Below are 25,729 nucleotides of genomic sequence, written 5' to 3' on the forward strand. Positions count from 1 at the left end.
AGATTAAATAAGCCATTAGTGCAATTGCTGGGTGAGTCGGAGGGTTAATTCGAAGTATCTCCAGCAGCACATCCTTTTCTTACTCAACAGTAGATAAATTTGTACTCAGTAAGCTGAAGATAAGCCTTTCATCAATAAATAATTCACATCGAGAATACTAGTTCTTCGTGTATAGCGCAGGCTGAAAGTAGATGACTCACAGCTTAAATCTATCGACGTATCAATAGCAACAGTGAAATTCAACTTGGACTGAACATATTTTTTTTACTATAGACAGTTAGGAAATCACAACATAGTTACATAAAAATATAATGGCTGCTGGCGCCTGTCTTACATAATCACGCGAACGCAACAAATAATCAGATAGCTTGCCTGACGGGCTTGTAAATCATTAGGCTCTCATAAAATAGGAATAACTTAATAGTAAGGAGACACGCACTTCACATTCGCACTAACATCAAGCAGAAGATGGAAATGAAAGTAGAACTACAACATGCACCACTTACACATATAGTCAGCAATAGCTTTGCTCCACCGACCTAACAGATAACACGGAAAATTCAAGGCGTGGAATTGAACGAAAATTACGATCATAAATGCAAATCAGATCGGGGATGCATGTGGGACGCAACAATTCGTGAAGGCAATGTAATTCAAGCCCTACCACTATATAACAAGAACTGAAACCGACGAGCTGAAGGCTAGTTCATTTTTCAGACTAGTAGACCTAGTCACACTTAATTAAAGAAAAATATCAAAATTCCGAACAGTCGGTTCATCCTTCGAAGAAATTAACAACACAAGTAAATTACTGTGAAATAATTGCAAGATAAAACAGGTTCCAAGGACCAAAACCAACGACGAACAGGTCAGACTGAACGAACAAAAGCACGCGTACTAACGGAAACAAATTACAGAACACAAATGAAACTAATGAGAAAGGAGAATTAATGACATAAGAAACGCAGGCACCTGCACATTCACACTGCAAGCGCATATTCTAACTGAGGCTAAGAATAGCTCGCATGACTCGCTCCCATATCCCAAAGTTCTGGCTGAAAAAAGTAACTTCCAGTAAAATCGAAGAATTACAAAACTCTACGATTTCCTATTCTGAATACATATTCAGCGTGATTATGAAGGCCTGAAGCTGGAAATGGAACAGGTTGAGGCTTCAGCCAGGCTGAAACTTTCACAAACTCAGTTACCATATTCGGTACCGCAGTCGAGCTCCAACGATCAGTCTCTCTCTTCAGAATCCCAGGAAAGTGTGAAGAGCACCCAGGTAGTGGAAATCATCACAGAAAACTCTTTCCGCAACCTGCGAATGTAGGCACAAAACCGCTTCGAGCAGGAGGAAAAAAAAAAAACAGCTTGTCTCACTCTAAGCCTACTCAAGAGTTATCTTGCAGTAATCGAAGAATGAAATTACAATGGAATCCCGACCTTTAGCTGCTTACAGGCATTAATAAATATCAATGGACGCAGTTGAAAATGTGCTTCCTGACCGGGACTCGAACCCGGGATCTCCTCCTTACATAACAGACACTCTATCCGTCTGAGCCATCGAGGACACAGAGGATAGTGCGACGCTCCCCGTGAGACCCACATTTCCAACTTACAGTCGACAACTACATTTTTGATGCCCCTCCCCACTAAACTCATTACTCGCGGCAGTCAATCTACCGATTCCCTTAAGAGTTCGGGCAATGTGAGTGCATCCGCACTGAGGAAGATCATTGGCCGGTAAGCCTTATCTATATGAAGATGGTATCTGTTCTTTCGGACAGAGCGCATATCGATGATCTTTCGTTGAAATCTACAGCAATTTGCGGAAGTGTTGCACTTCTGCCACGTTGAGCGATTCTCTTCAGTCGTCTTTGGTCCCGTTCTTGCAGGATGTTTATCCAGCCGCAGCGATGTCGGAGCTTTGATGGTTTACCGGATTCCTGGTGTTCCTGATGTTCGAGGTACACTCGTGAAATAGTCGTACGGGAAAACGTCCACTTCATCGCTACCTCAGAGATGCTGTGTTCCATCGCTCGTGCGCCGACTGTAACAATCACGTTCAAACTCACTTAAATCTTGATAACGTGCCATTCTAGGAGCAGTAACCGATATAACAACTGCGTCAGACACTTGTCTTATTGTGGTGTGCGTACTGTAAGATCTTCAGTACACACACCATCAGATTATTTGACTTGTCGCTCTAACGAAGTAGGCGAGTGTCAGCAATATGTCTCGTGGTCTTATCGTGGCGTGTTTATCTTCTGCCGTTAGAGTAGCAGATTGACGGTGACCAACTTTAAGCATAACTTGATTAATTTTCACACACATTTATTAAAATAATAATAAGCATAAACATTACGTAACTTGATTCTGGATGCTATTTACAATTGACAATCTGAAGTTCCTTTGGTCTTGGTACGTTAATCTTATCCTCACATATCTCTGATACTTAACAAAGTGTCTAAACATTTATCTTCATAGCTATGTACAGGAATATGATAATCTTCTTAGGTGCAGACTGAAACTTGACTATAGACTGGTACAGACTAATGCAGACTGGTACGGACTGGTGCAGACAAATGAAGACTGACTAATCGGAGGTCTGTACACTCGTTATAATAGCTTGTGCGTTCAGGTATCACTGCGCGAGTGTGATCCGCGAGGAGAAAAGGTTCTACGTTAGCAGCAATCTCATTGGCTGCGTTACATATTAATACGCGGATCGGCGGAAGCAGAATTTGGTCCGTCTCTAAGGCAGCGCCATCTTGTAGTGCAGAGACGGACGAGCGCTGCGCCTGTGCTGTTGTGCTTAGCGGGGCGCGCTCTAGTGGGAAAGTTGTGTACGCGCTGACTATGTGGAACTATGTACACAACACTTATATAGGTATTACTGAAAGCAGCGCCGTATTCTGCCTTTGTACATATCTCTGTATTTGAATACGCATACCTATACCAGTTTATGTGACGCTTCAGTGTGTGTTCCTGTAAAACAGATACACAACAAACATGAATTGAGAGAATATATGAAGTTGTGGCTAGTAAGGACACACTAAGCTGCTGACATTTTCTCCTGAGAAGATCTATTATGTGCACGGAAAGTTGAGATGCTAAAGACATGTACAATGCTATTAAATTTTAACTACGCATTATGAAATGGCACGCATAGAGACTTTTGATGGTGTTCAAAAATGGTTCAAATGGCTCTGAGCACTATGGGACTTAACATCTGAGGTCATCAGTACCATAGAACTTAGAACTACTTAAACCTAACTAACCTAAGGACATCACACACATCCATGCCCGAGGCAGGATTTGAACCGTGCGACCGCTACGGTCGCACGGTTCCAGACTGAAGCGCCTAGAACCGCTCGGCCACCAGCGGCCAGCTTTTCATGGTGTGTACGTGTATGAAGTTGCATTGACATCCGCTCATGTCTTACCCAGGGAGTGCATACTACGACGCTATGGTACTGCGATGTTGCAGGGCATGGCTGACAGCCACGAGTTTGTCCCGGCAACTGCCGAGCAGGTGGCGAGCATCAGGAGTCAGCTGGGGACCAACGAGGAAGACATCCGTCAGGCCGTCGCATCGCTGCGTGACTGGCTCAGGATGCAGCCCCATCTGCCGGACCACATAGGTCAGTAGCTCAGGGCTACTGGAAGCTGACGTGCGGGCAGCGCTTACGGCAGGGGAAGTGGCCTCTCGTTGAAGAATACTACGACTGCCGTAGAGGGTGGGGTTGCCATCCGTCCCGATATATCGGGGTAGTCACCATTGTCGACCTTCTTGTCCAGACATCCCGACATGACCCAATTTTGTTCCGATTTTGCAAAATACTATTACTAGCGTGGCTCATGTTCTACAGTAACGCCATCTGTTAGAGGCATCACGTAAATGCAGCATCAGTTAGCTTAATTTCTGTCAACAAGTTTATGTTGACAAGATCGTCTCACAGATGTCCTGTGTCGACAATTCAAACACCTTCTAGATCTAGTGCCACCATCAGAGAAAAAACCAGACTTCTCCATTAGTACGGGACTGGCAGGAATTGGTCATAGTATGAAGGCTTTCACGACCGGATGACATATCTTCTGGTAAACCTTGCGGGATGTAAGGTCGTGGTCCATGAAACTCTTCAGCTCCTAACGTTTCGTCCAGTGCTTCGCTGGACATCTTCAGAGGGGTGTTTCTCCTCCGGTGAGTCTTGCCGACTGACGGGTCGGACGTCTGAGAGCGACTTATGTATCGTAGAAAGTGGGCGTGACCAGAGTTACACGTGATATGCAGAGATGACCTTTGTCAGAGATAAAACTTAACTATCGATCGTAATCTTGTCACGGATAAAACTGTCTAGCAATTCTGTAGTGCTACTGTCCAAATATCACTAAGTTTCATGGTCTCTTCTTTCCGATTAAAATTATCCCTATGTTTATATATTTCAATTGCTTCTCTACAAAGCCGTGGGTAATAGTTCATCGTCGTAGATAAAATTTTTGTTTCGGAAAACTTCACTTGATGATTTCCTGGCTGAAAAGCGTGTTCTGCTACAGCCGATTTATCTGTTTTTCCTAATCGGCAAAGACTTCTGTGTTCTTTTAACCGTGTATTTACGCTTCTTTTTGTTGTTCCAACATAAACTTTACCACATGTACACGGAATTTTATATACGCCACTGGCTGATAGAGGAGCGCGTTTATCTTTTACAGACCGTGAAACGTCCCCTTTGAACAATTATACAGGACTGTGCTTAAACTGACACACAATATTTTGTTAGCGCAACGCAATCTGACTTTCAAAATTTCCTACAAAAGAATGGCCCTGACTAACATTAAACTATACCTTTCACAAATCACTTACCTCACAAAAATCTTCGCTGCTCAAGCTACTGCAATACAGCGAGCGCCACTACTGCCAGCTAAATAAAAGATTCAAACTATGGAAGGCACTAACTACTGATAGGGATAGTTAGCAAATGAAAGATATTAATAGAGAACAAACAATGTATTTACCTTGATATCATCATATATAAATATAGCAGTTCATGACAAATTTCAAAACTCCGCCATCTCTCTCCCCACATCCACCACTGCTGGCGGCTCACCTCCAACTGCGCAACGCTACGCGCTGTTCACATCCAGCTGCCGCTGCCCAACACTACAATGGCGAGTATTACAACAATGCAAACTAGACACAGACTGCACACAGCACAGCCAGTGATTCTCACACAGACCGCTACGTAACGTTGCCAATAAGAAAACATAAACAGCCTACTTACAACCGAAGAACATGACAAATTTTCTTCGTTGGTCTAAAAACAGGTCTAATATCATGTTTACTTAAAATCTTTCCAATCTGATCCGTTACTTTCTTTATAAAAGGGAGAGAGACTGTATTCTTCAATCGTTTTTCGGACTTTTCCTTAAGCTTTTTGTTGTTTGGGTGCAGAATTCTGCTTACTTCTTTCTTTGAGTAGCCATTTTTCTCAAAAGCATGCTTCAGATGTTTTAATTCGTCGTCTAGATACTCCGGCGTGCAAATCCGTCTGGCTCTGTCAACGAGACTTGTAATCACACCTCTTTTTTGTTTTGGATGGTGGTTAGAGTTTTTATGTAAGTATCTGTCTGTGTGCGTTATTTTTCTAAAAATCTGTTGTTTCAAGCTTCCATCCGTCTGTCTCATAACTAAAACATCCAAAAACGGTATTTTGTTATCATTTTCTCTCTCCATGGTAAACTGGATTCTTGGATTTATATTATTAAGGTAATCAAAAAATTCGCCTAAGGCTTCTCTACCATGTGGCCAGACCACAAATGTATCGTCTACATACCGATACCAGCGAGATGGTTTCTTATCTGCTTTTTCCAAGGCTGACTGTTCGAATTTCTCCATGTAGAAATTAGCTACTGCAGGACCCAATGGGTTACCCATTGCTACGCCATTAAGTTGTTCGTAAAACTCATTATTCCACTGGAAATGACTGGAAGTAAGACAGTGTCTGAAAAGAGCAGTCAGATCTTCTGGAAAAATATCCGTTATAAAATCCATAACTTCATTAACTGGAATCATAGTAAATAAAGATACTACATCGAAACTTACTAAAATATCTTCAGGAGTCAGAATTAAACCTTCAATTTTCTCTATAAAATGACGTGAGTCCTTTATACATGAGTCCGTTTTTCCTAAATATGGTTGTAAGCGAGTTGTTAGATATCTTGCTATTTCGTACGTAGGAGAATTGATAGCACTAACAATCGGTCTCAGAGGAAGGTCCTTCTTATGTACCTTGGGTAGGCCATTAAGTCTAGGACACATAGCTTCAGTCTTCAATAAAGCTCTTTTTTCTTCTTTTTGAATAGAAGTGGCCGATTTTATCAAATTATTTAGGAAAAACGGACTCATATATAAAGGACTCACGTCATTTTATAGAGAAAATTGAAGGTTTAATTCTGACTCCTGAAGATATTTTAGTAAGTTTCGATGTAGTATCTTTATTTACTATGATTCCAGTTAATGAAGTTATGGATTTTATAACGGATATTTTTCCAGAAGATCTGACTGCTCTTTTCAGACACTGTCTTACTTCCAGTCATTTCCAGTGGAATAATGAGTTTTACGAACAACTTAATGGCGTAGCAATGGGTAACCCATTGGGTCCTGCAGTAGCTAATTTCTACATGGAGAAATTCGAACAGTCAGCCTTGGAAAAAGCAGATAAGAAACCATCTCGCTGGTATCGGTATGTAGACGATACATTGTGGTCTGGCCACATGGTAGAGAAGCCTTAGGCGAATTTTTTTGATTACCTTAATAATATAAATCCAAGAATCCAGTTTACCATGGAGAGAGAAAATGATAACAAAATACCGTTTTTGGATGTTTTAGTTATGAGACAGACGGATGGAAGCTTGAAACAACAGATTTTTAGAAAAATAACGCACACAGACAGATACTTACATAAAAACTCTAACCACCATCCAAAACAAAAAAGAGGTGTGATTACAAGTCTCGTTGACAGAGCCAGACGGATTTGCACGCCGGAGTATCTAGACGACGAATTAAAACATCTGAAGCACGCTTTTGAGAAAAATGGCTACTCAAAGAAAGAAGTAAGCAGAATTCTGCACCCAAACAACAAAAAGCTTAAGGAAAAGTCCGAAAAACGATGGAAGAATACAGTATCTCTCCCTTTTATAAAGAAAGTAACGGATCAGATTGGAAAGATTTTAAGTAAACATGATATTAGACCTGTTTTTAGACCAACGAAGAAAATTTGTCGTGTTCTTCGGTCTGTAAAAGATAAACGCACTCCTCTATCAGCCAGTGGCGTATATAAAATTCCGTGTACATGTGGTAAAGTTTATGTTGGAACAACAAAAAGAAGCGTAAATACACGGTTAAAAGAACACAGAAGTCTTTGCCGATTAGGAAAAACAGATAAATCGGCTGTAGCAGAAAACGCTTTTCAGCCAGGAAATCATCAAGTGAAGTTTTCCGAAACAAAAATTTTATCTACGACGACGAACTATTACCCACGGCTTTGTAGAGAAGCAATTGAAATATATAAACATAGGGATAATTTTAATCGGAAAGAAGAGACCATGAAACTTAGTGATATTTGGACAGTAGCACTACAGAATTGCTAGACAGTTTTATCCGTGACAAGATTACGATCGATAGTTAAGTTTTATCTCTGACAAAGGTTATCTCTGCATATCACGTGTAACTCTGGTCACGCCCACTTTCTACGATACATAAGTCGCTCTCAGACGTCCGACCCGTCAGTCGGCAAGACTCACCGGAGGAGAAACACCCCTCTGAAGATGTCCAGCGAAGCACTGGACGAAACGTTAGGAGCTGAAGAGTTTCATGGACCACGACCTTACATCCCGCAAGGTTTACCAGAAGATAGGAATTGGTCAGTTCCCATTTGAATAGAGATCTGATACGACGATTCTTTCTAAACATAATACGAACTACGAGTGTAAATTAGTAATGTCTGAAGTGTTTACTACAGGCATATAGGGCGTGAAGTATATAGTGACGTGTACTTCGATGACTAACGTGTTTTTGTCGACTGTTTAACGTCTAATAAACTTATCATAGCTTACGAAAATGCCTGTTGTTGTTGCTGTGATCTTCAGTCCTGAGAATGGTTTGATGCAGCTCTCCATGCTACTCTATCCTGTCCAATCTTCTTCATCTCCCAGTACTTACTGCAACCTACATCGTTCTGAATCTGCTTAGGGTATTCATCTCTTGGTGCCCTTGTACGATTTTTACCCTCCACGCTGCCCTCCAGTACTAATTGGGTGATCCCTTGATGCCTCAGAACATGTCCTACCAACCGGATCCTTCTTCTAGTCAAGTTGTGCCACAAACTCCTCTTCTTCCCAATTCTATTCAATACCTCCTCATTAGTTATGTGATCTACCCATCTAATCTTCAGCATTCTTCTGTAGCACCACATTTCGAAAGCTTCTATTCTCTTCTTGTCTGAACTATTTATCGTCCATGTTTCTCTTCCATACATGGCTACATTCCATACAAATACTTTCAGAAACGACTAAGTTGGAAAAAGAAAGTGCCACTTTTCGGATGACTGCACAAAAGAATGGTCTTTTGTCAGGAAAGGATGTATGGATCAGGAAATTGTAATTTCCCCTCTTCTTCCTTCTTCCTTCTTCCTTCTATTGTCCACATTAAACAAAGCCCAGTCCAAGTGAAGATTTGAGAGGAGCGAAGATTACAATAAACTTTCTACTTTACATAGCTTGTCATGTTGAAATGGTTCCAGTTCTTCATATCTAGGGCTCTGATTCTCGAAGCTAAAAATATAACATCAGGTCCTTACGGCTGATTTGAACTAAATAAATATGAAGATTTTTGTTGCAGAGTTCTTTTATGTAAATATATTTTCCACCGATTTTCACACATTTTAGTATATCATACAATATTTTGATTTTTCACATTAACAAAACCGAAATTACATTGTTCACACTTATTGTAGAAAAATACGTCCGATTACATCAGAGGCAAGCTCAGAGCTCTCACAGTCTGCGTAAATAACCATATTCCAAAGGGCTTACAATTTTTCTTAAAATATTAATTCCTACTAGTTTTCGTTCCATTATTAATTTCGATTATTATTTCACAGATGAATCCAGAAATAAACATAGTTAACAGTACAGGATTGCGTAATTAACAGTAGAAATTTTAAGTGAGAAAAAATCCGTAATTTCAAATGTTTCAAAAACAAAAATAATTTGAACTGTACGTTCAGAACTAGTACTTATCGATTATAACATCGCAAGTAAAATATTTCTAAGTAATTTCTTTTCATAAATTTTAGCTTGAAGTATAACATAATGCGTATAAAATTATATGAAAGTTTTCAGAAAAGCAACTGAGATTATAGTGACCTATCCAAAATTCGAAAAACAATTCTGGTATCGACAGTTATTGTTTAGGATAAGTAATGCCAGAGGAGGATGTCCCGTTACAAAGTGCTGTCTGAGATTTGTATCTGTTTCATTCTCAGTACCACGGAGGTAAGACACACGTGAGGCATCACATTTCTACAAAGAATAATACACATTGGGTCTGTGGAATCTTAGAGTGCCAGGTTAACTACAAGTTGGCTTCCATGAAGTTTTGTAAATGCATAAAAGGGAAAAAAGACACGCTGAAAAATATGGTGTACCAACTACTTCTACTTGTGTTGTAAATAAAAAGTAATTAAATTAAATAAATTTTTACTTGATTTCTACACCCCCATTTGAGTGTCCCAGTGACGTACCAACTAGATAGGCAACCCTAGTAGAGGATGCCTAAGAATCAATTTCCCATCTTGCAGTTCAGTGCTATGTGCTTGACTTATATATACTCCTGGAAATTGAAATAAGAACACCGTGAATTCATTGTCCCAGGAAGGGGAAACTTTATTGACACATTCCTGGGGTCAGATACATCACATGATCACACTGACAGAACCACAGGCACATAGACACAGGCAACAGAGCATGCACAATGTCGGCACTAGTACAGTGTATATCCACCTTTCGCAGCAATGCAGGCTGCTATTCTCCCATGGAGACGATCGTAGAGATGCTGGATGTAGTCCTGTGGAACGGCTTGCCATGCCATTTCCACCTGGCGCCTCAGTTGGACCAGCGTTCGTGCTGGACGTGCAGACCGCGTGAGACGACGCTTCATCCAGTCCCAAACATGCTCAATGGGGGACAGATCCGGAGATCTTGCTGGCCAGGTTAGTTGACTTACACCTTCTAGAGCACGTTGGGTGGCACGGGATACATGCGGACGTGCATTGTCCTGTTGGAACAGCAAGTTCCCTTGCCGGGCTAGGAATGGTAGAACGATGGGTTCGATGACGGTTTGGATGTACCGTGCACTATTCAGTGTCCCCTCGACGATCACCAGTGGTGTACGGCCAGTGTAGGAGATCGCTCCCCACACCATGATGCCGGGTGTTGGCCCTGTGTGCCTCGGTCGTATGCAGTCCTGATTGTAGCGCTCACCTGCTCGGCGCCAAACACGCATACGACCATCATTGGCACCAAGGCAGAAGCGACTCTCATCGCTGAAGACGACACGTCTCCATTCGTCCCTCCATTCACGCCTGTCGCGACACCACTGGAGGCGGGCTGCACGATGTTGGGGCGTGAGCGGAAGACGGCCTAACGGTGTGCGGGACCGTAGCCCAGCTTCATGGAGACGGTTGCGAATGGTCCTCGCCGATACCCCAGGAGCAACAGTGTCCCTAATTTGCTGGGAAGTGGCGGTGCGGTCCCCTACGGCACTGCGTAGGGTCCTACGGTCTTGGCGTGCATCAGTGCGTCGCTGCGGTCTGGTCCCAGGTCGACGGGCACGTGCACCTTCCGCCGACCACTGGCGACAACATCGATGTACTGTGGAGACCTCACGCCCCACGTGTTGAGCAATTCGGTGGTACGTCCACCCGGCCTCCCGCATGCCCACTATACGCCCTCGCTCAAAGTCCGTCAACTGCACATACGGTTCACGTCCACGCTGTCGCGGCATGCTACCAGTGTTAAAGACTGCGATGGAGCTCCGTATGCCACGGCAAACTGGCTGACACTGACGGCGGCGGTGCACAAATGCTGCGCAGCTAGCGCCATTCGACGGCCAACACCGCGGTTCCTGGTGTGTCCGCTGTGCCGTGCGTGTGATCATTGCTAGTACAGCCCTCTCGCAGTGTCCGGAGCAAGTATGGTGGGTCTGACACACCGGTGTCAATGTGTTCTTTTTTCCATTTCCAGGAGTGTACATTTTGTTTGTCTGCGTATCTTGCGTTACTTAGGTACTTATTTCGGTATTCCTTGTAGTGTTGATGCATTTTGTGGAATACAGACGTCCCCCAGGCGTGTCTGTGCAGTGCGTCGCTTCTGATTCAAAAGGCATGCTTTTCAGCCAGCCTACGGGGTGTGTGAGGAATGTAATAGGACTGATTTTTAATCTCCCAAAAAATTTTTTTTCAGGCAACAGTATTGTCCCCTTCAAAGCAGTCCCCTTCGCCTGCTGTACACCGGTGGAGTCACTGTGAACAGCCTTGGTAGCATCGCTCAAAGGCTTCAAGTGGTAGGGCCTTTAATACGTCGGTCACATTCTTTTGAATGTTCTCCAGAGTCCCAAAATAACATCTTTTTAAGACATTTTTCAGTTTTGTGAAGAAAGCTACAGGGACTCAGATCAGGTGGACAGGGTGGCTGTGTAACAACAGGAATGCCTCTGAAGATCTAAAATCTCGTGACAGAAGTGGCCGTGTGACATGAGGTACTGTCATGACGCAGCATCCACTTGTCTGCAGTGTCTGATCTCACCCGATTCACCTTTTCCCGAGCCTTGCAAGGACGTCATTCTTAAACACTTGGTTGGCCGTTTGTTTTGGCGTAACAAATTATTTATGCATGATACCCATATTGTCAAAAAAGCAACTCAGCATTATTTCGATCTTTGATTTGCTCGTTAGAGCTTTGCCGCTTTGTTCAGGGTCGTAATTAAAAATTCACTATTCATCACCTGTGGATCACACGACTGAAAATATTAATAGTCATTGGCAATCCCCTCAAGAAGATCTCTGTTTGTCCTTCTTCTCAGTTGTGACGTTATCTGACACCATTTTGCCACAAACCTTTCGCATGTGCAAAACTTTGGTCAAAATTTGATGTACAGTCAAAGTGTTTAAGTTAAATACGTCACCCATCATCCTTATTGTTAAACATCGGCCTGATCTCGCAAGAGCAAGTACATGTTCGACCTTTTCTAAATTGAAGGTCTCCTTGAACGAGTATCATCTTCAACGTGTCGTCGGCCTCCCAAATATGATTTGTGTCAGGGAAAACGTTTTGCTCTTCATAAGGAATCTTCCTCATAGGCCAGTTTCAACTTTTCGAAGGTCACATTTGTGGATTTCTCAAGTGTAACGTGGTTGTTCTAAATTCCACTGTTCCATTTTCGTAACGCACAACAAAAACACAGCTTCACTGATGGCACTCTCAAAAATCACGTGGTGGCTGTACGGAGCTGAAGCTTGGACTGTGGCTCTGGAAAGGATGAGCGCATCGGTCTACACAAGTAGAATAACGAAGTGTTGCCAGACTCATTACTTCTCTCCCACACCTCGTATGGGTGCTCCTTGTGACGTAGTGGGGTACAGAGAGTGGGGAGTCGCCTGCTTGCTGACAGATTATAGCCAGCTGAGAGAACAGCTGCTAGGGGAGTGGTGGGCATTGGTAAGACATTCCTTCCATCAACCCCTTCCGTCCTGCAGTCGCCCATCTCCATTGTTATTGACCAGGCTAGCAGACCTCATTGTCAATATTTTTGTGTTTCATTGTACGCCGTTTATCGGCTCCGGTGGTTTGATAAGTTTGGTCAATTTTCATGAAAAGAAGGAACATTTTTGTTGCGCCTTCATGGTTTTAAGCTTAATTATTCCAAGGATCGCATGAAGAAGTGCAACAATGTACAGTTTACAGTTCATTGTTGACTGCAGTCTGAATTGGGCAGCGTCTCGACTGCGATCGAAAATGGAGAAAACCGAGTTACATGCTGTAATTGAACGTTTTTTCATTTGAGGAGCTGGACTGCTGCACAAATCAAAACAGAACTGGCTGAATATCGAAGACTCTTCGCCATCACTTAAGACTACGTTTGGATTAACGAATTTAAACGTGGTTGGGCAAGCACTGAAGATGAAGGACGCTCCAGCCAACCAACTGAGGTCATCACAAAGGAAATCATTGACAAAATCCATCCAAGAGGGCTGAATAGAAAGCCCTGAGATTGCTGAGACTGTAGGCATCTCAAATGACCAAGTGCGTAATATTCTGCAAAGAGAATTGGCTATGAAGAAGATGTAAGTGATGTGATGGCTCGACCAAAAGCACATCCAGCACATTTGAGCAAAATGTATGACGACGTTTAATTGCAATCCACAAGACCTTTTGCATCGATTAGTAACTGTTGATGAAACAAGGACAGGCCAAAGTCAAAACGGCAATCAAAACAATGGACAATGGCTGGTGAAAATACTATGAAGAAGGGAGAGACCATTTTGGAGCTGTTAAGGTGATGGACACTGTTTTTTAGGATTCTGATCCTCATAGATCAGTTAGAAAAAGACAGAACCACAAGTGGACCGTCACATTATGCTTCATTTTGGGATCATTTGATAATTGCGTTGGCTGAAAAACGAACAAAATTGGCACGCAAAAAGTGCTTTTTCACTAGAATAGTGCATCGTCTCACACATCAGCGATAATAATGGCCCAAGTCCACGAATTGGGCTTCAACTCAGGTCCACCCAATTCACCAGACTTAGCCCTAACTGACTTCTTCCATTTCCCCAACTTGAGACTTTGGCTTGCTGGGAGGAAATTTTCATAAAATGAGCAAGTTATAGTTGCAGTCAACGAATATTTTGCAGACTTTGACTGAACCTATTTTTCCGATGTGATGAAAAAGCTGGAGGATCACTGGATCAATTGTATACCCCTCAAAGGAGACCGTCGAGACGTAAGACTAGCTATTTACGAAACAAACATTTTCTTCTGGCTTTTTTACCAGACTTACCAAACCACCCTCATACCTTTTATTTTTGACATATGGCACCAATGACAAAGAGGAAAATTTTAAAGAAACGAGCTTTTATACTGTAAAAGATGGTGCTTTAACCAAATAAAACGGAACGAGTATGTAGGCCAGAAAAAGCACTTCAGTAGTTGCATACACAGTTTCAGTAGTGTTGTATTCACCAAAACGTTTGGCGCCAAACGTGAAGGGAACAGGGAATGAAGCTCCTACCACAGAAATTAGTCACAGTATTGAGGTAGCGTGCTTGTACACAGCAGCTGCCTTGTCACAGGATAAATTAGACTGCAAAATGAATACTCTGGGTTAAATAATGAGTAGTAATCAAAAATAATTTATTAAGAGAAGCGTTCAATATGTTGGATTTTTTCCTGAAAGCAGGTTGATTTTATTCAGTATTCCATTTTGTTCCCCACTCATTTGACTAGAAAACCCTATTTTTCAACATAATCTCCGTTCACTGTGACGACCTTACCCCACCTTACTGCGGGGGGGGGGGGGCTGTATCCCCACGTGGTACCACTCTACTGGTGCAACTTCCTACTGCATCAATAACCACCCCATCATCCACGTATTGCGTATTGTTTCCAGTGGAATGCACCCTTCAAGCTTCAAACACATGGATTGCGGAAGGAGGATGAGGAAGAACAGTTCAATGAAATATTGTGAGCTGCTCCTATTGTGTGACGCCTTGCGTTGTAGCAGAGATGGAGAAGTTCGCTTGCATTTTTGTGACGACGAAAACGCTGAAGTCGTTTCTTCAATTTCCTGAGGGTAGCAGAATACACTTCTGAGTTGATCCTTTAGTTTACAGGTCTGTCTTGCTCACACAAACCTTTACAGTTCACTATTACTGGTTTCGGCCACTGCCATATTCAGATCTCTTGGGAAAAAGCAGGGTGTAACCAGCTAAGTACAGTTTGCTGACGCTAAATCTATAAAGGCCTGGTGCTACATAAGAAAGATAAAAAGTGCTTATATGATTAACAGCCATGTTTACCAGCCATACACACCAAAAAATATTCTAATCTAGTATCAGTGCCAAGCTAAACATGTAGTTGTAAGTTGAAATGACATGTTTAATGTCGCAATTTTAGCACAAAAATACACGCTTTTACACAGTTTTCAATTCGACAACATAAAAACAGTTGTCAGGATAATGCATCTCACCAACATCAAAAAGTGAAATAATCCTAAACACAACAATATTAAAAATTAACTCTCAAAAACGAATATTAATCTTAAACACAACAATAATAAAGTTTAATTAGAAGTTTCTGTACAAATTTGTTCCTACACTTATGTTATGATGTTGGTCAATATTACGAAAATCATCCGATTGCGGTTCAAAGTTCGGTACTATTTAGGATGACAATCAAGTCCACGGTGGATGGTTAGTTAAGTGACAAATTGAGCGAAAGATTACCCAAGGCTGCTCGAGTTTACGGTGGATGCAAGCTGGTGAACCAACAAAGTTTACGCCTCTGCACGTGGTATTTACCTTAAGCTGCGATGATCTGCCATCTGCTAGGCCGCTCTCTTCCGATGAAATTCCTATAAAACCAATCAAACCTTTGCTGAACTTTCCAGCAGAAGCTTTCCCTATGTTTCTCGTTATGTGAGAAAACATGTACTCAGTCTTAGTCTTTGTAGGTGACGATATACAAGCGCATGTTTAGAGCAGTGTGCATATTATAGTGCCCTTTCAGTTCTCACAAGAACAGTTCGTTTCTTCACAGTTGGAGCTAAACATTGCTACAGCTAATTTCTAGGTGGATTTCAGCCGCTGTGAACGCAGTGTTCACATAAATTTCTTCTCTGCGTCATACAGAGCGTTAAGCACTCCATTCTGCACTTGACGCCAGTTCAGGGAAGAGTCCTCAGAAAATTTCTCTGTTGTCTTACTCATGACCGAACTACCTCCCCCACCTGGGTTCATTCATTCTTCATGTCACGCCTTTTTCGACCAATAGGAGCGTTCCTCTTGTTTTGTGGAAACTCTCTCCACCAATAACAATGTCCCTTCTATTAAACTGCATTGAAACTTCAGTATTTTTCTCCTTCCTAGCGCATTTCCGTGAATCGGACGTTTTGTGCCCATTCTAGACATTTAAAGTACATTGACCTTCATGTGTGAACACTCGCTGGACATGTGATCGAAATGCGTCACTGGTTTTGTTCGTATCCCTTTGGAATTCGGAAACACAGCTCTCTAAAGCTTTTTCTCTGTCCCTCTGCAGATGTGCCACTGCACGCGTTTCTCCTGCCTGAATCACCTGGTCGGGGTCGCTGACTTACCTCCTGCCACCCCTTTAAGTGGTTTCCGTACTAACCCCTGCTGTGTGTGCCTTTGCTTCTGCCCTTGTCCCTTTGGCTTTCAAACTAAAACACCTCGTACGGCTTGTTCCACCTTCTACTCAAAGACACGCATTATTTAGGAATGGTGTGAAGATTACTGTCAACTGACTGTCATCCCTTTTTGCATTACATACTGATAGGCAAAGTTGCTCATAACCACCGAATTACGTTAGGTGTCATATTCACCTTCTTGTTGCGATGCATAAAGCTGCAAATCAAAGTATTTTCTGAAGACATTTGGTTCCGTTTCTACTTTTGAAAAAACATTGATCAATTAAAAGTTGTAAGAGAATGGTATGTGAAAAATGAAATATGGTCATACATGGCAACACTAGGTTGTTTTTATACTGTGAAAAAGTGCTCATGGCTGATTTTAAATTTAATGAACAACTTAACATTCAAACAATACACTTTCCTATCTTTCAAATCTAGTGCAATAATGAAAAAAAAAGGAACAGCAATATAATATTTAGCTCTGACATTCCACTCCTGGTATACACTTAATTCCATTAAACTTCCTCCTTCACAAATCGGTTTCTTTTACAATATTGTTATAATTATGTTCATATGACACATTGATAGGCTGAGACTTTACTTTTGAAATATAACAGTGCAATTGCTTGCTCACTCCAACACAGCTTAAAATTATCTGCCCTTGCACCTCGGTGCACGCCAATGATAATAGCCTTACTTCTGTGATACAGCTTTACAGCACTGCTTCTCGCTCACAATCGATTCAGATACCAAAATTATGCATGATACCTATCAACTGCACTCATGAAAATGTTTTAGAATGATGCGTCGTCCCTCATGTCGCAATACACGTGCCACTTTCTGCCGCCGGCCGCGGTGGTCTCGCGGTTAAGGCGCTCAGTCCGGAACCGCGGGACTGCTACGGTCGCAGGTTCGAATCCTGCCTCGGGCATGGATGTGTGTGATGTCCTTAGGTTAGTTAGGTTTAAGTAGTTCTAAGTTCTAGGGGACTGATGACCACAGATGTTAAGTCCCATAGTGCTCAGAGCCATTTGAACCATTTTTGACCAACTTTCTGCCTCATTCTTGTCGCGGATTTCAGCACAGCATAAGCCACCTTACGAGGAGTGGCGCAGCGTATTTTGTGTACCACTGTTACTTCCCCTTCTTCCTGTTGCATTCGCGCATGGTTCAAGGGAAGAATGGCTGTCTAAAAGCCTCCCTGTAAGCACAAATCTCTCTAGTTTGAATGATATACATTGGAAGAAACAATAGATTGGTTGACTCTCCTCGGAATGTATGGTCTCGGAACCTTAAGAGTTGGCTGAGCATCCCTGAGACGCTTTCGTGTTTACTAAATGCACCTGTAACGATACGCACTGCTCTTCTTTGGATCTTCTCCATTTCCTCTATCAATCCTGTGGGGTACTCTTACCAGACTCATCCCAGTTAGTGGTCGAACGGTGGGTTTTGTAAGATACGACTTTTATGGTTGGACTACTCTTTCCAAGGATTCTTCCAATAAATTTCAATTTCCAATCTGTCTTACCCGCCAAAGGCCTTGCCGCAGTTCTAGCTGCTTCAGTCCAGAACCGCGCTGCTGCTACGGTCGCAGGTTCGAATCCTGCCTCGGGCATGGATATGGGTGTTGTCCTTAGGTTAGTTAGGTTTAAGTAGTTCTAACTCTAGGGGACTGATGACCTCAGATGTTAAGTCCCATAGTGCTCAGAGCCATTTGAATTTGAACCTTGCCGCAGTGGTAACACCGTTTCCTGTCAGATCACGGATGTTAAGCGCTGTCGGGCTTGGCTGGTACTTGGATGGGTGACCGTTCGGCTCTGCCGAGCGCTGTTGGCAAGTTTGGTGCACTCATCACTCAGCCCTAGCAAGGTCTATTGAGGTGCTACAGTGTATAACAGAGATGGAGCGGCTCTGGTCGTGAAAACTAATAACGGCCGGGAGAGCTGTGTGCTGACGACGTGTCCCTCCATATCTGCAACCAGTGATGCCTATTAGATGTGGATGACAAGGCAGTCTGTCGGTGCCTTTGAGCCTTCGGCGGCCTGTTCAGACAGAGTTTGGAGATTATCCGCTTTACCTGCGATGTAGTCCTTCCACATTAAATCGCTCCATAGGCATGCTCTTAGATATTTCCCCCGTCGGAGGTTCGAGTCCTCCCTCGGGCATCAGTGTGTGTGTGTTGTCCTTAGCGTAAGTTAGTTAAAGTTAGATTAAACAGTGTGTAAGCTTAGGAACCGATGACTTCAGCAGTTTGGTCCTGTCAGAACTTACCACAAATTTCCAAATTTCCTAGATGTTTTATGGATCTGACTCCTTTCAATGATTGTTCTGCATTCGTGTGATCACACAATAACGGATCTTTCTATCTATTTACGCGCAGTACGTTACATCTGTTTATGTTGAAGATAAACTGTTCAACAGGCCTGCCCGCTCTGTTATCTTCAATTATTTTGCAGCCAACCAATATTATGAAAGTCTGCGTGATAATCGAAAATGAGCAAGTGGCTGTTAAAAACAATTAAAGTTGCTTAACTTTGGTCTCGTTGACGTCGACTTCTTCTTTGGCAGTTTGTCTAGATCGATTATCTCACTTTCTACAAGAGGAATGGGTTCTTGTTTTCATATATGTACTGTGAAATGTAATAATGAAACAGGAACTCTATTTTCACGTCAGCTTTTTAATGTACACTACTGGCCATTAAAATTGCTACACCACGAAGATGACGTGCTACAGACGCGAAATTTAACCGACAGAAAGAAGATGCTGTGATATACAAATGATTAGCTTTTCAGAGCATTCACAGAAGGTAGGCGCCGTTGGCGACACCTACAACGTGCTGACATGAGGAACGTTTCCAACCGATTTCTCATACACAAACAGCAGTTGACCGGCGTTGCCTGGTGAAACGTTGTTGTGATGCCTCGTGTAAGGAGGAGAAATGCATACCATCACGTTTCCGACTTTGATAAACATCGGATTGTAGCCTATCGCGATTGAGGTTTATCGTATCACGACATTCCTGCTCGCCTTGGTCTAGATCCAATGACTGTTAGCGGAATATGGATTCAGTGGGTTCAGGACGGTAATACGGATAGCCGTGCTGGATCCCAGCGGCCTCGTATCAATAGCAGTCGAGATGACAGGCATCTTATGCGCATGGCTGTAACGGATCATGCAGCCACGTCTCGATCCCTGAGTCAACAGATGGGGACGTTTGCAAGACAACAACCATCTGCACGAACAGTTAGACGACGTTTGCAGCAGCATGGACTATCAGCTCGGAGACCATGGCTGCGGTTATCCTTGACGCTGCATCACAGACAGGAGCGCCTGCAATGGTGTACTCAACGACGAACCTAGGTGCACGAATGGCAAAACGTCATTTTTTCGAATGAATTCAGGTTCTGTTTACAGCATCATGATGGTTGCATCCGTGTTTGGCGACATCGCGGTGAACGCACATTGGAAGCGTGTATTTGTCATCGCCATACTGGCGTATCACCCAGCGTGATGGTATGGGTTGCCATTGGTTACACGTCTCAGTCACCTCTTGTTCGCATTGACGGCACTTTGAATAGTGGACGTTACATTTCAGATGTGTTACGACCCGTGGCTCTACCCTTCATTCGATCCCTGCGAAACCCTACATTTCAGCAGGATAATGCACGGACGCATGTTGCAGGACCTGTACGGGCCTTTCTGGATACAGAAAACGTTCGACTGCTGCCCTGTCCAGCACATTCTCCAGATCTCTCACCAGCTGAATACGTCTGGTCAATGGTAGGCGAGCAACTGGCTCGTCTCAATACGCCAGTCACTACTCTTGATGAACTGTGGTATGGTGTTGAAGCTGCATGGACAGCTGTACCTCTACATGCCATCCAAGCTCTGTTTGACTCAATGTCCAGGCGTATCAAGGCCGTTATTACGGCCAGAGGTGGTTGTTCTGGGTACTGATTTCTCAGGATCTATGCATCCAAATTGCGCGAAAATGTAATCACATGTCAGTTCTAGTATAATATATTTTTCCAATGAATACCCGTTTTTCATCTGCATTTCTTCTTGGTGTAGCAATTTTAATGGCCAGTAGTGTATGTCGATTCTTTCACTTCGTAACATCAGAACACTTTGCATAATTCTACGAAAATATTTACAAAAACCAACATTCAATACAGCTCATCATGACTGCTTGCCTCTCAGTGCATCTTGATTGAACAACACCAGATTCCACAGTCCAACCGTCTACGCCCTCAGACAACTGTTTCAGGCTCACGATTGCTTGCTACACATGCAAATCAACAAGTGCAGCAACACATGATACCTCAGTTCACAGATATTAGATTATATAGATCTTTCGTATTACAAAGATATCTGTACAGTATTGATATGATAGAAATTATTTCTGAAAATATACAAATACTCATAAAATTTCATAAGAGCAATGATTATAGGAAAAAATAAGTGTTATATTAATGATGTATCAAGAAGGTGAATACATTACTATTTAATGTATCGTAATCTACAATACTTAACGAAAAACGAGGTACGCTGAGCAGTTCCATTACAACTGCCAAACTCTGCACGAAGCGTGGTCCCTCTGCAAGTCCGCCTGCATGTCGCTACAAGTTCCTAGCGATGCGATTTCTCTGTGTAACACAGCATCATCCGCAAAAAGCGTCATAATGGTCCAACAACACTCCCTTGGGGTACAGGTGCGCCCTTGAATATTTCTCTCCAGTGAGAATGACATACTCCTTTCTGTTTGCCAGAAACTCTTCAGTCCGATTAACACAGCCGGTTTGATATTCCATAATTTCGTATTCTGTTCATCAGGCGACAGTGCGGAACTGTACCGAACGCCCTCCGGAAGTCGAGGAACATTGCATCAACGCGGACGCCGGTAACTACTGCTTACTGGGTCTCGTGGGCGAACACTACCAACTGGGTTTAGAGTTGTAAAACCACCGTGGGCTATCGTAGACTGTCGTAAGTAAGCTTTCCTAGTAGCCATGTTACTTGTACATTAGGTGTGTTGCACACCTATTGGACATTACCTCATCTTTACCTATGCTGTCAGTGTCTTACTAGATTCCCATAAAACCCGGAAGCGGTGGACCATCTAGAAACTGAGTAAAGATGTACATTGAAGAGCCAAAGAAGCAGGTATAGGGATGCGTATTCAAATACAGATACGTAAACAGGCAGAATAAGGCGCTGCGGTCGGCAACACCTATATAAGACAACAAGATCTGTTACTGCTGCTACAATGGCGGGATATCAAGACTGAAGTGAGGTTGAACATGGTATTATAGTCGGCACACGAGCGATGAGGCACAGCATCTCCGAGGTAGCGATGAAGTGACATTTTACCGTACGACCATTTCACAAGTGTACCGTGAATGTCAGGAATTCAGTAAAACATCAAATCTGCGAAATCGCTGCGGCCGGAAACAGATCCTGCAAGATATGGACCAACGACGACTGAAGAGAATCGTTCAACGCGGCGCAAGTGCAACCCTTCCCCAAATTGCTGCAGATTTCAATGCTGGGCCATCAACAAGCGTCAGCATGCGAACCATTCAACGAAACATCATCGATACGGGCTTTGGGGCCGAAGGCCCACTCGTGTACCCTTGATGGTAGCACGACACAAAGCTTTACTTCTTCGACTGGGCCCGTCAGCTCCGACGTTGGACTGTCGATGACTGGACACATGTTGCCTGGTCAGGCGAGTCTCATTTCAAATTGTATCGAGCGGATGGACGAGTACGGATATGGAGACGACCGCATGAACCCAAGAACCCTGCATGTCAGCACAGTTCAAACTGGTGGAGGTTCTGAGGCGTGTGCATTTGGAGTGATACTTCTAGACACGACTCTGACCGGCAACACGTACTTAGGCATCCTGTATGATCACCTGCATTCATTAATGCCCATTGCGCATTCCGACGGAATTGGGTAATTCCCGCAGGACAATGTGACACCCTACATGTCCAGAGTTGCTACAGACTGGCTCCAGGAACACCCTTCTGATTTAAACGTTTCCGCTGGCCATCAAACTCCCAAGACATGAGCATTATGGAGCGTATCCGGGATGCCTTGCAACGTGCTTTTCATAAGAGATCTCCAACCCCTTGTGCTCTACGGACTTATGGACAGCCCTGCATGATTCATGGTGTCAATTCCCTCCAGCACTACTTCAATGCCACGTCGTGTTGCGGCACTTTTGCATGCCCGCAGGGGCCCTACACGATAGTAGGCTGGTATACCAGTTTCTTTGGCTCTTCGGGGTATAAAGGGCCACATTATCTACGAAACATTTTTGTCCTACAATTCTCCTACCGATATTTATAGCAAACTCGAACTTGTCAGTTTTCAATTTCCAATTTTCTGTACAGGTTGCGGAACTCTCAGAACTCAGGTGAAAAAAACTCTTTTTATGTGTTTATATAGTTATCCTTCAGTCAGTTACTTAAAAATAAACAGTATTTACAGCAAAACTGGCATTGTCAATGTTTCATTCAGGTTTTATTCGAAAATTGTTTATTTGTAAAGTGAAACAGTGGGATGCTGTAGTAAAAGTAAAGGAAACTACACAGGTTTATCATATAGCGCTAGAAAACGTAAGTTACTCAACAATAAGGTAAAATAAAAGAACTGCAAAATAGCAATACTTCAAATATCACTTAAGCACTTCGTGGAACTGGTATAAAACATGTTTCTGTAATTCATATAAAACTTTAGCATTTGTCAATAGTGACTCGAAACTCTTGCGTTTTATCGAGACGAACAACGTCGTATTGAGTGCAAAATAAGAACAATAATTATACACATTATTTACATTTGTGCAAGTAAACTGTACTTGGATGGTTACGTAAAAGCGCAGAAGTTACGCGCTCAACTAATTTTCATTATTTGTAAAATGCAAGTTATATTCTGTAAGGATGTGTAACACGCAATGGACTAACACTGAATGATGTGCATTTCTGATTATGTACGAAACAAACAAACGAATGAGCAAAAAGGAAAGAAATGTCGTCGGTTCCCAGTTTCTCTCTTGAAAGACTTGCAACTCGGCGGCCGAACTTCCCCGGATAGCGCCTCCCGGCCATCAAAGCCACACAGTTATTTCATTTCATTTCTCTCTTACATGTTCACTTACGTTTCTTTCCCTACCAATGCTAGCAATACTACCGGTAATCCTACCATTTAATACGTCATTTATGTAGTGTACGAAAACTACCGAACTGTAGATTTGTTAGAGCGCAACTCTAGTACCAGGGCTATAGAGAAGAATAAACAAAAGATTAATTGCGCAACTTTACTTTCTTGAGGTGATAAAGCCTTATGACTACCCTCAAGTAACTTTTTGACATGTGTTTCAGACGACGCGCGCATCGAACGGACGTACATCGACTGCAAGTGTAGCAGAGAACGGGTTAAGTTGGCGTTAGACGCCTATTTCTCACTAAGGAACAAGTTTCCTGAGATACTAATGAACAGGGATCCGATGGGACCTGAGGTTTCGTACACCATGCAGCATCTGTAAGTAGAACTACGACCTGTGATGTACCTCACCCTACGCTAGTTCTGAAAGTTTCCTGTTCGCCATGCGGCCGGCCGGGGTGGCCGAACGGTTCTAGGCGCTACAGTCTGGAACCACACGACCGCTACGGTCGCAGGTGCAAATCCTGCCTCAGGTATGGATGTGTGTGATGTCCTTAGGTTAGTTAGCTTAAAGAAGTTCTAGGGGACTGATGACCTCAGATGTTAAGTCCCATAGTCTTTAGAGCCATTTGCCCCCATTTAGTTCGCCATTCATCAGGGACTGAAGAGCAGCAGACCAATGTACGTCGTGGAACACGTCTTACATTCGGATTTCCGGTCCAAGAGATCATGACTTTGCGTTCTAGGAGGAGGATTTTGTTTTGTAGTTCTCAGTAATTTGGCACTTGTTCGCGAATGGTAATGGAAATAGGTGGTAAGTGAAGAGAGTTGTGATGAGGGAATAGAGGTGAACAGGACACCATCAGATCAACAGCAGTGTGTCACTATCACAATGTATAGTGATTTCACAAGAATATACTCAGCTTCTGCGTCGTCAAACTTAATATACATGTGATAGTGATACAACTATTGAGGTAATATTTGAGAAGTATTCTAGCGTACAGGATAACGGTCACTTGTAGCAAACTTCTCAATATATCTCTCTGACAGTAGGATAACATTACACTGAGAAGGTGTCCGTCCTTGCTAGCTGAGTGGTCAGCGTGACAGAATGTCAACCTAAGGGCCCGGGTTCGATTACCGGCTGAGTCGGAGATTTTCTTCGGCCCGGGACTAGGTGTTGTGTTGTTCTAATCATCATCATTTCATCCCCATCGACGCGCAAGTCGCCGAAGTGGCGTCATATCGAAAGATTTGCACCTGGCGAACGGTCTACCCCACGGGAGGCCCTAGTCACACGACATTTACTGACAAGGTCAGACAGAGACAGTTGCAGGCACATGCACGCACACACACACAGACATTTTCGTTTATGCAAGAAATAAGTTTCAAGCAAACAGTTTCTGTATGTTTTCCATGTATGTTGCTAAGTTTCCATACGTAATATGTGTATAGAAATGATATGTGACAAGTAGATGCGTCACGATTGCATATGATTCCTCAAGCTTACTTACTGTAAATACCAGAGAATCATACATCTAAAACTAAACGCTCTATTTTATACACAAGTCTGCGATTAGCTTTGAGACCAATTGTAACTATTTTGTTGGTTTTGTTTTGTATAGTGTCCTCCTATTCTTAACTTTCATGTGTGTGTGTATAATATAATGTGAATGTTCTGTCAATTGGACAAAGCAAGAGGTGTGCTTACGTGAAAGTTATCTGACGAAAGGAATTGTCAAATCCACCAGAAATTGTGAAGTATTACAATTAACTTTTACTAAAAATAATTAGAAAACTTAAAACTGTTTATTAAAGAAACTGTCCTGTGAACTTCCGTATTGTACAGTGCAGTGAACAGTGTTATTATAATGCGTGAAGTCACAGTACGTTACTTGCAATTCTAACACACAGGTCGGAGTAAAAATTCTACAAAAATTTACAAACTGAACTTTGAAAGATTAAGTGTCTAAAATGCTTCTATGAAAATGCTCTATAAATTTACGTACCAAAATTGACCAAGTCAAATTCCGAACATTAAATTGTAGACACACGAAAATGTAACACTG

The 25,729-nt window shown here is 42.7% G+C and overlaps 1 protein-coding gene across 1 annotated transcript in view; it reads left to right on the forward strand.

Moving 5' to 3' along the window:
* Window positions 1–3,496: 3,496 nt before the first annotated feature.
* Window positions 3,497–25,729, forward strand: part of LOC124798747 — a 66,468-nt gene continuing 44,235 nt past the window's right edge. Inside the window, exons 1-2 of the mRNA XM_047262275.1 lie at window positions 3,497–3,647; window positions 23,879–24,038. Of these exons, the coding sequence (XP_047118231.1) occupies window positions 3,497–3,647; window positions 23,879–24,038 (311 nt within the window). The remainder of the gene's footprint in view (window positions 3,648–23,878; window positions 24,039–25,729) is intronic.

Source organism: Schistocerca piceifrons, chromosome 5, assembly GCF_021461385.2.
Source record: "Schistocerca piceifrons isolate TAMUIC-IGC-003096 chromosome 5, iqSchPice1.1, whole genome shotgun sequence".
NCBI classification, from domain to species: Eukaryota; Metazoa; Arthropoda; class Insecta; order Orthoptera; family Acrididae; genus Schistocerca; species Schistocerca piceifrons.